Source organism: Bos javanicus, chromosome 29, assembly GCF_032452875.1.
Source record: "Bos javanicus breed banteng chromosome 29, ARS-OSU_banteng_1.0, whole genome shotgun sequence".
Taxonomy (NCBI): domain Eukaryota; kingdom Metazoa; phylum Chordata; class Mammalia; order Artiodactyla; family Bovidae; genus Bos; species Bos javanicus.
Window position 1 is genome coordinate 36622757 of NC_083896.1, and position 13114 is coordinate 36635870.

Consider the following 13114-nt stretch of genomic DNA (forward strand, 5'->3'; position numbering starts at 1 on the left):
GCCATGATCTTCGTTTTCTGAATGTTGAGCTTTAGGCGAACTTTTTTACTCTCCTCTTTCACTTTCATCAAGAGGCTCTTTAGTTCCTCTTCACTTTCTGCCATAAGAGTGGTGTCATCTGCATCTCTGAGGTTATTGATATTTTTCCCGGCAATCTTGATTACAGCTTGTGTATCTTCCAGCCCAGTGTTTCTCATGATGTACTCTGCATATAAGTTAAATAAGCAGGGTGACAGTATACAGCCTTGACATACTCCTTTTCCTTTTTGGAACCAGTCTGTTGTTCCATGTCCAGTTCTAACTGTTGCCTCCTGACCTTCATATAGGTTTCTCAAGAGGCAGGTCAGGTGGTCTGGTATTCCCATCTCTTTCAGAATTTTCCACAGTTTATTGTGATCCACACAGTCGAAGGCTTTGGCATAGTCAATAAAGCAGAAATAGATGTTTTTCTGGAACTCTCTTGCTTTTTCGATGATCCAGCAGATGTTGGCAATTTGGTCTCTGGTTCCTCTGCCTTTTCTAAAACCAGCTTGAACATCAGGAAGTTCATGGTTCACATATTGCTGAAGCCTGGCTTGGAGAATTTTGAGTATTACTTTACTAGCGTGTGAGATGAGTGCAATTGTGCCATAGTTTGAGCACACTTTAAGTAATAGCAAAAAAAATATGACACATCCAAAGAGGATCCTATGCAGAGCTTGGAAAATTTCACCCGTTAAGATGAATCTAACACTATGTTTGTCAGTATATCCTAGTGTCTGATGAAGACAGGAAAGTAAACACCCCCAGCATTGACTTTTGCCTCACTCAGAATAAAAAATATATTCAGGAGATGAAAAGAAACACTCTCCCCCACTGTTGGGAGGTCTGAAGTTGATTTTATAAATATCATACATCATGGGAGCTCTCTGATTGCATTCTTTATTTTTCTATTTCTTCCATCCCCTGCCCCAGTCCATAGAATTGTTCACAGAGTTTCATAAGATGCTGTCTATTCCCCAAGTGCAGAATAGATGTAAATTAATGATGCTTCTTAAAAAAAAAAAGTCATTGTTTCATTATCTTCAAGATTGAAATATTACCCTCTTTGTTCATCCTCAGGTATATAAAGCCTTGTTACAAACAAGTTTAGAAACAAGCAAAACAAATTTATTTTATTATTTCAGTGGGGTAATATCATTGCTTTTTCATACATTCACCTTACTTTTCTTCTCCTCTGCTTTCTTTTTTTAATGCATTTTTTAAATTAAAGTGTGGTCAGATATTCACAATATCTTCTGCTTCTTATGACTGACTCACTCATGATGATCAATATCTATCTGGAAGTTTTTTTTTTTTTTATTGAAGGATAATTGCTTTACAGAATTTTGCTGTTTTCTGTCAAACCTCAACATGAATTAGCCATAAGCATACATATATCCCCTCCCTTTGTAACTCCCTCCCATCTCCCTCCCCATCTCACCCCTCTAGGTTGATACAGAGCCACTGTTTGAGTTCCCTGAGACATACAGCAAATTCCCATTGGCTATCTATTTTATATATGGTAATGTAAGTTTCCATGTCACTCTTCCCATACATCTCACCCTCCCCTCCCCTCTCCCCATGTCCATAAGTCTTATCTTGAAGTTTTGCCAACATCTGAAACTTAACACAAGAAATTTAGCAATTCCCCTTTCTCATTCATATGTATCTTCTATGACCCAAACACCTTGTGATCAAAACCTTAAGATTGTGTTGGACTCTATGTCAAGCTTCACACTTAATCATTTACCAGATTCGTCAAATCATCCTCTTGTTTTCAAAAACAATATTGAAGATTTCAAGTGGGAAAGAAGATGATGAACTACACTGGGTTTCCTCCCTCCAGCCCTAACTAAAAACTGTAGCCTCCTCTCTGAGATCTGAGGGGGAAAGACAAAGCAAAGACAAAGAGAAGGTGCCAAAGAAGGAAAAGGTGGCACAAAGTGTGTTCCAATCATTTACACCCCATCTTAACTGAGAGCAGGACCAAAGCCATTAAATAATAGTGCCATGTAATGTAAATGCTTAATAACTTGGGCTCTGCTGACAGACCTACTTCCAACAGTATTTCTAAGCATTCTTATGCCTCATCTGTCTCAACTGTAAAATAAGGATAATATTTTGGTTTGTCTTCCAAAATATTCATTCTTTCCTCTTTATTAACACATTTTTATTTAGTGATCTCATAGCCTTCTTTGCAACTAGAGGGGACCACGAGACATAGTTCTGACCAAAAAGATGCTGATGGAGGTTCTTGAAAAGAGATGTTCATGTTCTTTCTTTTCAGGAGGCAGATGCAATGTTTGGAGAAGTGTCAGTGCTATTATGGCTGTGAAAATGAAAGACATATGCTGAGAAGAGTGAAGAAAGAAGATAGGATTCTTGGTGATGTCATTGAATCACACAAAAACTGGACTGGAGGAGTCCTTATTAAATGAAAGAAGAGAAAAAAAAAAAAAAAACACTGGACTTCTTTAAACTCTTGTAGCGACTTCACTTTCACTTTTCACTTTCATGCATTGGAGAAGGAAATGGCAACCCACTCCAGTGTTCTTGCCTGGAGAATCTCAGGGACAGAGGAGCCTGGTGAGCTGCCATCTATGGGGTCGCACAGAGTCGGACATGACTGAAGCGACTTAGCAGCAGCAGCAGGGTTCTCTGTTACATGTAACACAAACCTGATAGCCTATTTCACTGTCTTTGAGAATATTATTGTGTGATGTTTTTCAGTTGCTCATTCATGTCCGATTCTTTGTGACCCCGTAGTCTGCAGCACAGCAGGCTTCCCTGTCCTTCATTATCTCCCGAAGTTTGCTCAAACTCATGTCCATTGAGTCAATGATGCCCTCCAACCATCTCATCTTCTGTCATCCCCTTCTCCTTCCGCCCTCAGTCTTTCCCAGCATCAGGGACTTTTACAATGAGTTGGAATTAGTATGACAGGGAATATAAAAATCGTTAACACAGGGCGTAGCACATAGTAAGCATGCAATAAATGTTAGTAGTTATCATTGCCATTATATTATTATTCCCTATGGCTCCATCATTCTTCCCACCCCTAACCCTGTAACACACGTTATTTTGCATTCTACTTTATTTCCACATCCATCAAGCAAATCAAGCCACTCACTATGTTGCATCTGGACAGTAACCAACTCACCAAGTGTTTTAGTTGTGGCTTGAAAGATGAATTGTCTTAAGTAGGCAGAGAGAAGGACTAGGGTCTTATTGGTGAGGGAAACAGAGGTGTCAACACAGGTAGGGAGGTTGGGAAGTAGAGTGCAGCAGAAATTCCACATATTTCTGGAGGATCCGTGCGGGATAAGTTAGAGAATTTGGAGCCATATTGTCAAGGGTTTTCTATGACTAGCAAAGAGCAGGTCAAAGAATTTTTAGTCTATTTTCCTGTGAAAATTTTAGGACACTGTTTTGGGTTTGACACAGGAACCAATACAATTAAAGAAGTGGAAATACTTGATTCTTTTGCTTACTTGGCTGGCATTTCATTTGCTCAGTTATCACATGAGGAAGTTAAAGCAGATGCTCTCAAAGACCTAGACCATTCTAGAAGTCTAAGAGTCACTGGGAATTATGAACATATTCTAATATCTAAACTTGTGTTCAGAGCCTCAATTTCAATATTAGTCTCGACTTTTTCACATTTCATATTTTGGGTCTAAGGAAATTTGCTGCTACCTCAAGTCTCACTGGAAGCAAACTTCAATCATCCTGTAAACTTCAGGAATCTGTAGCAGCAACCCTTGTTCACCCAGCTTTCACACTGCTCTGTCAACCAGATTGGGTACCAGTGAAATCCATATTTGTCCTTCCCATTCTCCTACAGCTCACGCAGGATGCTGAATTCCAAGGTAAGCAAAACATTAACTTACAAATCAAATGTGATGGGACTTCCCTAGTGGTCTGGTAGTTAGTACTCCGCCTTCCAATGCAGGAGGTTCCAGTTTCATGGTCAGGGAGCTGAGATCCCACATGCCTCATAGCTAAAAAACAAAAACATAAAACAGAAGTTCAGTTCATTTCAGGTGTTCAGTCATGTCTGACTCTCTGCGACCTCATGAATCACAGCACGCCAGGCCTCCCTGTCCATCACCAACTCCCAAAGTTCACCCAAACTCATGTCCATCGAGTCGGTGATGCCATCCAGCCATCTCATCCTCTGTCGTCCCCTTCTCCTCCTGCTCCCAATCCCTCCCAGCATCAGGGTCTTTTCCAATGAGTCAACTCTTCTCATGTGGTGGCCAAAGTATTGGAGTTTCAGCCTCAGCATCAGTCCTTCCAATGAACACCTAGGACTGGTCTCCTTTAGGATAGACCAGTTGGAAATGGCTTAATACCTAAGAAATATATTGTGCTTATTTTTAAAAATAAGTTTACTATTTTCAAGTTATAGTATAATGCCAATCATAAAGGAAAGCAAATGAAATACTTTTTAAAAATAAGGAAGTAATAATACCGCCATTCAAAGGGAAATGTGTCAATTTGGAGAGGTCTTCCTCTGTCCGTTTTTTTTGGTGCCTTTTACATAGTTGTAATCATTCTGAATTTTAGTTTAATGTTATAGCACAAATGTTTTCCATGTTATCATATTTGCTTTATATGTAACTTTTTGATAGCTACATAACATTTTAAATTTATCATGAAATATTTCACACAAAAAGACATAAGGAATAAATAGAATGAAATGCATGTATCCTCACAGAGCTTAAGACATAAACCATAGAACGACAATACAATATCTGATGGCCTGTTATTGAGAGGAAAGGACAACATAAAGCAGTGGACTATTACCATTAAAATGCTGGAACAAAACAAGTAGGGGTAGTCATTTAAAAGTAAGTCTGTGTAGGGGATATATGTATATGTGTGGCTGATTCATTTTGATGTACAGTAGAAACTAACAACATTGTAATTGTAAAGCAACAACAGTCCAATTAAAATTAATGAAAAAAAAATCACAGGACCTAATATGTCATCATTGCCTAATAGATATTTGTAAATAAAAAAAATAAGTCTATGCAAATCAACTATGCATCAATAAAAATTAAATAAATAAATAAAAGTAGTCTAAGAAGCTGAAAAGGACAAGGTGCTTTTATGAAGATAAAACCCCTCCCACAGCACAGTAAGAACGTGATAACAGCAGTCACTTCTGTCAAGGGCAGAATAAAAAAGCAACGGGACTCAGTTTTCACTGAATGCCCTTCTGCATCTTTCATACTGACTTCTGAATACCATTTAGCTGTTCAAAAACACTAAATACTTTGAAAGCCTAAATAATAAAAAAGTATATCTTCCAGTTATAAAACCTATGTTTCTTTTTATTTATTTCATGCCTAACAATATGGTCAAGAGTTATTAAAATACACATTCATAAATCTAAAAGAAGTGAAAATGAACAGCGAAGTCATTTCTCTCTTCCTCTAGAGAAAAAACAAGGCTGAGCTTCAAAACAGGGAAGTGCTTGCATCTGTTATATAAAAACTCTGTTCCTTGTGAAATTGCTTTTTCAGTCTAATGAAATGGCCCCAGATTAAAACATACTTCCCCAAAACAATGGCAGTGTTTCATACTGAAAGTTGCTCTTTGCAACCCTATGGAATAGTCCATGGAATTCTTTAGGCCAGAATACTGGAGGGGGTATTCTCCCGTTCCCTTCTCCAGGGGATCTTCCCAACCCAGGGATTGAACCCAAGTCTCCCGCATTGTAGGCAGATTCTTTAGCAGCTTAGCCAGCAGGGAAACCCTTATTAGATCTAGAAGTAATGAAAAGAAGCACAACACAGATAAGCTGAGTCATCAAAACTGGGGGGGTGGGGGCAGTTGTAAAATATAAGTAAAAAGCAGATTAAGCTTCAAGATAGTGAGAGGTGGTCTGAAAATTGAAAGCTCAATCTGCATTTAATTTTCACACTAACTTCCATGTACAGGGTATATAACTGACTGAGAAAAAAAATACAATTTCATATTTTAAAGCCACAGTTTAATTCCCTGTACTACTTTAGGGAAAAGCAGCTTAGCATAATGGATGACAGCACAATTTTGAGCTGGCCTAAATCACTTCCAGTCATAGTTCTGTCACTTATTAGCTATACAAATTTGGACCATTGCCTCAATTTCCTCATCCAGAAAATGGAAATAATAACGGTACCTGTCTGACGTGGTTCTTGTAAAAATCAAATGAGGCAGCACAGTACTAAATCGCTTGAGACAGTATATGAATACACCAGTGCTAAGCTGCTCAGTCGTGTCTGACTCTTTGTGACCCCATGGACTCTAGACTGCCAGGTTTCTCTGTCCATGGGATTTTTCAGGCAAGAATACTGGAGTGGTCACCATTTTCTTCTCCAGGGGATCTTCCCAACCCAGGAATCAAACCCAGGTCTCCTGCACTGCAGGCAGATTCTTTACTGTCTGAGCCACCAGGGAAATTGACATACAATAAGCAGTCAGTAAATGTTTATACGTGTTTACAAATGTTACATAGCATTTTAATTATTAACCATGTTAATATAACCTTTATTGCTTAAAAACCAATTTGTCTCTGTGTAAAATATCTTCACTGCTTTTTATTATTCATTTGTACTTGATTAAACTTGATAAGTGCAAGCTATTGGAATAATGTACAAAAGTATTTTATTTTTAGAATGGCTTCTATCTGCAGCCCTGGAAAAAGGAAGCTCCCTCGCCACACAGTGCCACATATACACTCCCCAGGACTTTTCTCAAATGTAAATACACACAAAGTGTTTAAAGAAAGGAAAATTAAAAGTGGAGGGACTTCCCTGGTGGTCCAGTGGTTAGGACTCTGGGCTTCCACTGCAGGGGCCACTGGGGCAATCCCTGGTCAGGGAACTAAGATACTGCAAGCCTCACGTTGCAGCCATAAATAAATTAAAAAAATAAAAATTAAAAGTGGAATTCTATGATATATGAATTATATTCCAATAAAGCTATTTAAAAGGTAAAAAATAAAATAAATAAATCTTTACAATACAATTCATACCTCTGTGGGATCATTCTCTCTGTAGCATAACTACTTTCTTAAATTCTGTGACTATTCAGTTCTTACAGTTCTCTATACTTTTACCACATATGTATGTATCCTCAAGTAATATGTAGTAACATTTGCATGTTTCAGACTCTACATAATTAATATCATACAATTTGTATTCTGCAACATGCTTATATTTTCTCTTCCATGCTGTGTTTATGGGCATCATCAAGTCATATTTGCTATATCATATTTCATCAAATAAATATACTATAATTTCTCTCATGTTGAATATTTAGGTGGTTTGCAACTATACAGACAATATTTTAACAAATATCACTTGGCATATTATATTTTTTTCATGTAGGATTATTCTCTAAGTGTAGATCCAAAAAAAAAAATAAGTGTAGATCCTCAAAGTGAAATTATCAAAAAGCATGAAGATTTTTTAGATCCTTGACACATATTGTCAAGGATGCTTTCCTTAAGGATTTCCAACATACGCTTTCCAAAATAATGCTTTCCAAAAGGATTATGCCAACTTTATATTCTCATCAGAAATATAGTACCTTGTTTTATCACATACTTCTTAGCCATGGATATTGCAAATTTTTTCTTTAATTTCAACTAGTTTGCTCAGCAAAAGATAGAATATTGATTTCTGGAAAAGTTGAAAATTTTCTGTTATCATATCACGTCCTCTGTAATATGTCTTTCATGGCTTTTGCCCATCAAAGCTGTTGGAGAGGATTTTCTCTCAAGTTAATAGCTTTTTATATAACAATATATTAATCTGTTCTCAAATTTGCTATACTTTTTCCCTAGATTTGTTGTGTCCATGGTTTAGTTTTTAAATAATGCCTATGAGTATACAATAAATGATGATGTGATCACTCACCTAGAGCCAGACATCCTGGCTGGAATGTGAAGTCAAGTGGGCCTTAGGAAATATCACCACAAACAAAGCTAGTGGAGGCTATGAAATTCCAGCTGAGCTATTTCAAATCCTAAAAGAGGATGCTGTGAAAGTGCTGCACTCAATATGCCAGCAAATTTAGAAAATTCATCAGTGGCCACAGGACTGCAAAAGGTGAGTTTTCATCCCAATCCCAAAGAAAGGCAATGCCAAAGAATGTTCAAACTACCACACAATTGCACTCATCTCACACGTTAGCAAAGTAATGCTCAATATTCTCCAAGCCAGGCTTCAACAGTATGTGAACCATGAACTTTCAGATGTTCAAGATGGATTTAGAAAATGCAGATACACCAGACATATAATTGCCAATATCCATTGGATCATTGAAAAAACAAAAGAGTTCCAGAAAAAGATCTACTTTTGCTTTATTGACTATGCCAACCCCTTTGTGTGGATCACCACAAGCTGTGGAAAATTGTTCAAGAGATGGGAATACCAGATCACCTGACCTACCTCCTGAGAAATCTGTATGCAGGTCAAGAAGCAACAGTTAGGGGCGCTCCCGAGGAGAGGTTTCTGAAACAAATCGTGAATTTCATTCAGAGAATTCATCTGGAAAACTGAGACTGGCAGCCTTTTTCTTCAGACAATAGGCAGGAGCCGAGCAGAGACCAGGGATTCTTGGAACATCTATCTTTACTTTGGAGGACACTAAATTCTGTTTGAAGACAAAGGCATTTCAGTATGGCAGCAGGACTGAAGGGACACGAAAGAGTTGTTACAGTGATTTGGTGACAGTTCTTCAAACAACAGTGTCTTAAGGAAAGGTGGAGCAAGGAACTCGAACTTTTGAGTTGCATTAAGTGAGAAATCAGCATGGCTCAGGTAAAAAGCTCTAGAGTCCTCCTCCTTCAAGATCACTGGGAAGCGTGTTTGCAGTTTCACTCTTGAATGCTGCCTTAGTCAACATATTGACCAACCCAGTGAGCCAAGCTCTGTATTAAACACCAGGGGGAGATCTAGAGGAAGGAAAGGAGACAGGCCACAGCCCCTGCCTTCAGGGAGCTTCCAGTTAAATGAAGGAGGCAAGTCTCCTGGCTTGTGAAGGCCTAGCAGGTGTGAGTTTGGTTCCCACTGCAGCCAGCAAGAAGATGATGCTGAGCCAGATTGCCAGCAAGCAGGCCGAGAATGAAGAGCGGGCAGGTAGCCCTGATGTGCTGAGGTGCTCGAGTCAGGGCCACCGAAAAGACAGTGATAAATCCCGGAGCCGCAAAGACGATGAAAGCTTGGCTGAGGCCTCTCATTCAAAAAAGACTGTTAAAAAGGTGGTGGTAGTGGAACAAAATGGTTCTTTTCAAGTAAAGATTCCCAAAAATTTTGTTTGTGAACGCTGCTTTGGAGCCTTTAGGAGCAGTTATCACCTCAAGAGGCACATCCTTATTCATACCGGTGAGAAGCCATTTGAGTGTGACATATGTGATATGCGTTTCGTCCAGAAGTACCACCTGGAGCGTCACAAGCGTGTACACAGTGGGGGAAAGCCCTACCAGTGTGAACGGTGTCACCAGTGTTTTTCTCGGACAGATCGATTACTCAGACACAAACGGATGTGCCAAGGGTTCCAGTCCAAGACTTCCGACGGACAGTTTTCTCTCTAGGCGCAGGGGCCCCGGGTGGTGGGAGTAATCAGAAGAATCCACTGAAGAGTGCACCCCCTCTGGTCTGATGGTCCCACCGCCGCCCCGTCTGTACCTGTCTCCCTCCTGGAGGAGTGGACCCAGGAGACCGGAAGAGTGCATCAGGGGACGGCAGGCCCCAGAGCTTCAGCTCTGTAAATAATCTGAGACTCTTGAGTATCTCGGGGAAGTTCCTTCAGCATTCCTGGGTAGGGAAGCTAGTCCCCAGACCCTCGGCTGAGGTCACAGGTGGGGACTCAAGGTGCAGGACCAAGACTGAAGCGTGGCTCCCACAACCCTGGACTCCCGCTGGCAGCTGAAATGGAGGAGACTGGGGAGAGGAGTTTGTTTGTTCTGTTCTTGTTTTTGTTTATCCAAAAGCAGTTTCAACAGGCACACTGTGGAAATAGGTAATATGGAGGTATAGAGTCCTGGTTAAAGCAGGGACTATGGCTGCCCCAGCCCTCCCCCAAATTGAGTGTTTAGTTGCAGTTGATCCTTGATGTTCCACAGCCCTGTACCTCACCTCCTGTTTGAAGGAGAATAGGATCAGGGTGGCGGCTGTGCTTACTTTGGCCTCCTTATACACTGTAGGGACAAAAGGAAGAGCAGTGGGGGGAGCAGACAAGGGCTGGATCCAGGAAGAGTGGGCAGGTACCTCTCATTTCCTTCAGGGAAGAGCAGGAGCTGTGGCCTGGGCTATTGCAGTGGCCGGTGCCACACTGGTACCTAATGGGGTCAGCTCAAGTGCCTTTTGGAGGAAACTTGGGTGAGAGTGGCCCTTGAAGCCCCTTCCCTTTCTCTCCTTGGGTAGTTGATCTTGGAGATAGTTTTTGGCTACCTCGCTGATACTGACTGACTCCTAAGCCAGACAGAGGTGTCGAGCAGGGAGTCGCAGATGATACAGTGGGTTCTTTCTCCTTGTGCCCTCTTAGGAACCACCCAAGACTAGCCCCAAGTTCGGTGACAGCTGTTGAAGACACAGAAATTTGGTGTCCCCTGACGTGACTGTTGAGCAGTGTTGTGCTGTTCTCCTCGCTCACGTCCCATCACTGTGTTCAGGTAGAGGAGATAGGGGTCTAGCTTTTGGTCCCAAAGGAAAAGATCTTGGCTTCCTTCCTGATGGCCGTCCCTACACAAAAAGAACCGTGGGGGGGTGGGGAGGGGGCTGCGGAGAAAACACCGAAGGAGAAACCTGATGTAGGTTTTACTCTTAACTATATTTTTTGCTCTTCTCTGCTCCGACACCACCACCTTATCTACACCCTCCCCAGAAGTGATCAGGGGTGTGTAAGTGAGTGTGTGTGTGGTATGTGAGTGTTCGTGTGTGTATGCTTGGAGATGGCATATTATTGAGCCAAACCCTTCTCTAGCCCCAGCTTGGGAGGATGAGCATGAAACAGCTTTTCCTGACTGCCCCTCCCCCAAAACCTGAAGGCCTGAACCTTTAGGTTCAAGAGGAGCTGAAGAACTCAGCTTGAGGAGACTGGAGGGCTTCGTTTTGGAGGGTTTTTTTTAAGATTGATTCAACAGACTGCTGGTTAGGATGTTGCTAACCCAAGCCAGGGCTTGTGAATATGAATTTTCTAAAGTGAAATAAAAACCCTCTTTCTTCCTGCTAAGGAAAGGATCCTTATGGGAGGTTCTGGGGGTTTGGTTGACTCCCAGGTTGTGGGCTTTCCTGACCTACGGGGGTGTGCTGAGTAATTACAGAAGAATCATGGAGATTTGCTGAACCTGACCAGGCTGTCAGTGGGGGGTGTGAGATGGCAGTCTGCAGAAAGTGATTTCCTTTCTCAGAAAAGGTAGGCAACAGCAGACTCCTGTTACCTGTTCTGAAGGAGATGGGAGTGGGGACAAGGCGGGGGCGGGCCTCCATACCTCTGAGGTGTGAGGATTTGGGGAAAAGAAAGGAAGCGTGGCACCCTTGAGCTCTTCCCTGACAGCATCTGAGATCCTATGGGGAAACGCTGGGGAACGTGCCTGCAGCCTGTTCTCGCCTAGTTTTGTGTTGGCACGTTTGACATGGTCCAGAAACTAGACGGCGAGTCCTGAAACCAGCCCTTCTTGGTCCCTGCAAGTAGGGCCTCTTTCTGCATGTGAGCCAGCCCCTCTCAGAGAGCCCCGCTGGGGGCTGGGGTTTGTCTCAGACACATTTAGAAAACTGTCCTTCCAGACGGTGCTTTTGCAAGTGGAAGACGTCGCTCCCTGCCACCTGTAGCTAGTCAGCTTAGGATTGGGGTTGTGTGTGGAGAGAATCACATTAGTGAGGTGTGCCCCTGCATGTGCGAATGTGTGTTTAGGTCCGAATGTGTCCTGGCCCCCTGCAGGCCTCGGCTTCCTGCTTGGGTGTGTGGGGGAGAGGGAACTTCCAAGCATATGTGCAGAGAGCCATACCAGAACCACCGCTGCCGAGGACTGGGTGAGTGGAAACTCAGGAGCAGGTGGTTAGCTCAGTTGCCCAGGTGCTGATGTTCATGAGGCCATGGGTTTGTGAGGAGAGGGGAACTGAGAGGCAGGAGGAGTGACAGCACCCAAGAGTCCCACTTACACCCCAGGGAGATCTCCAACCGCTGCAAAGGCTCCTGGGCCCAACATTCCACCCCTCTGCTGGGTGGGGTCCAGCACTGGAAAGATGCCTCAGGTGTGTCTGGAGTGAAGGGAACGGCGGTGGGGCCAGCTCTTGAGAACCAGAACATGGGATTCAGGGACCTGGGAAAGAGTAGCGCCAGTTCCTGGGTGGGCTGCTGGACCAGGCCCCACCAGCCCTGCCCTTCCCAGCACCTCAAGTCTTTTCCGTCCACCCTGCCTCCAACAACCTCTTGTCATCACTTAGCTACTGATTGTGCCCCATGGCTTGATATCAGAGGGTTAAATGAGGTGTGGGGTCCCACCACAACTTTTAACCCTCTCCCCAGATGTTCTCTGCCTCTGTGTGGCCCTGGGGCTTTTATCTTAATCCCTCCCACCCCACCCTTCCTCTCCACCTTTTTTTTTTTTTTAATAGACTTATTTTGCTATTAGGGGAGGGGAATATCAAATGAACAAGATCACTTTTAAATGGTAGTTTTTATAAGATGTTATAAACTTGTATCTTTTTACCGTTAAAGTGCAGTGTATGTTAAAAAAAAAAAAAAAGAAGCAACAGTTAGAACCAGATAGGGAACAATGGACTGGTTCCAAATTGGGAAAGGAGTATGTCAAGCTGTATATTGTCACCCTGCTTATTTAACTTACATGCAGAGTACATCATGCGAAACCCTGGGCTGGATGAAGCACAAGCTGGAATCAAGATTGTCGGGAGATATATCAATAACCTCAGATATGCAGATGACACCACCCTTATGGCAGAAAGTGAAGAGGAACTAAAGAACCTCTTGATGAAAGTGAAAGAGGAGAGTGGAAAAGTTGGCTTAAAGCTCAATATTCAAAAACTAAGATCATAGCATCTGGTCCCATCACTTTATAGCAAATAGATGGGGAAAC

The 13114-nt window shown here is 42.1% G+C and overlaps 1 protein-coding gene across 2 annotated transcripts; it reads left to right on the top strand.

The window, feature by feature from the left end:
* Window positions 1-8543: 8543 nt before the first annotated feature.
* LOC133241230 (zinc finger protein 740-like) lies at window positions 8544-12737 on the top strand. Of its 2 annotated transcripts, XM_061406469.1 has the most exons (2): window positions 8544-8837; window positions 9038-12737. In XM_061406469.1, the coding sequence occupies exons 1-2, from the start codon at window positions 8829-8831 to the stop codon at window positions 9608-9610; spliced, it is 582 nt and encodes a 193-aa protein (XP_061262453.1). In that variant the 5' UTR covers window positions 8544-8828; the 3' UTR covers window positions 9611-12737. The 2 variants fall into 2 exon arrangements, with proteins under 2 accessions (XP_061262453.1, XP_061262454.1); XM_061406470.1 differs by lacking the exon at window positions 8544-8837 and having other exon boundaries at window positions 9029-12737.
* Window positions 12738-13114: the final 377 nt, after the last annotated feature.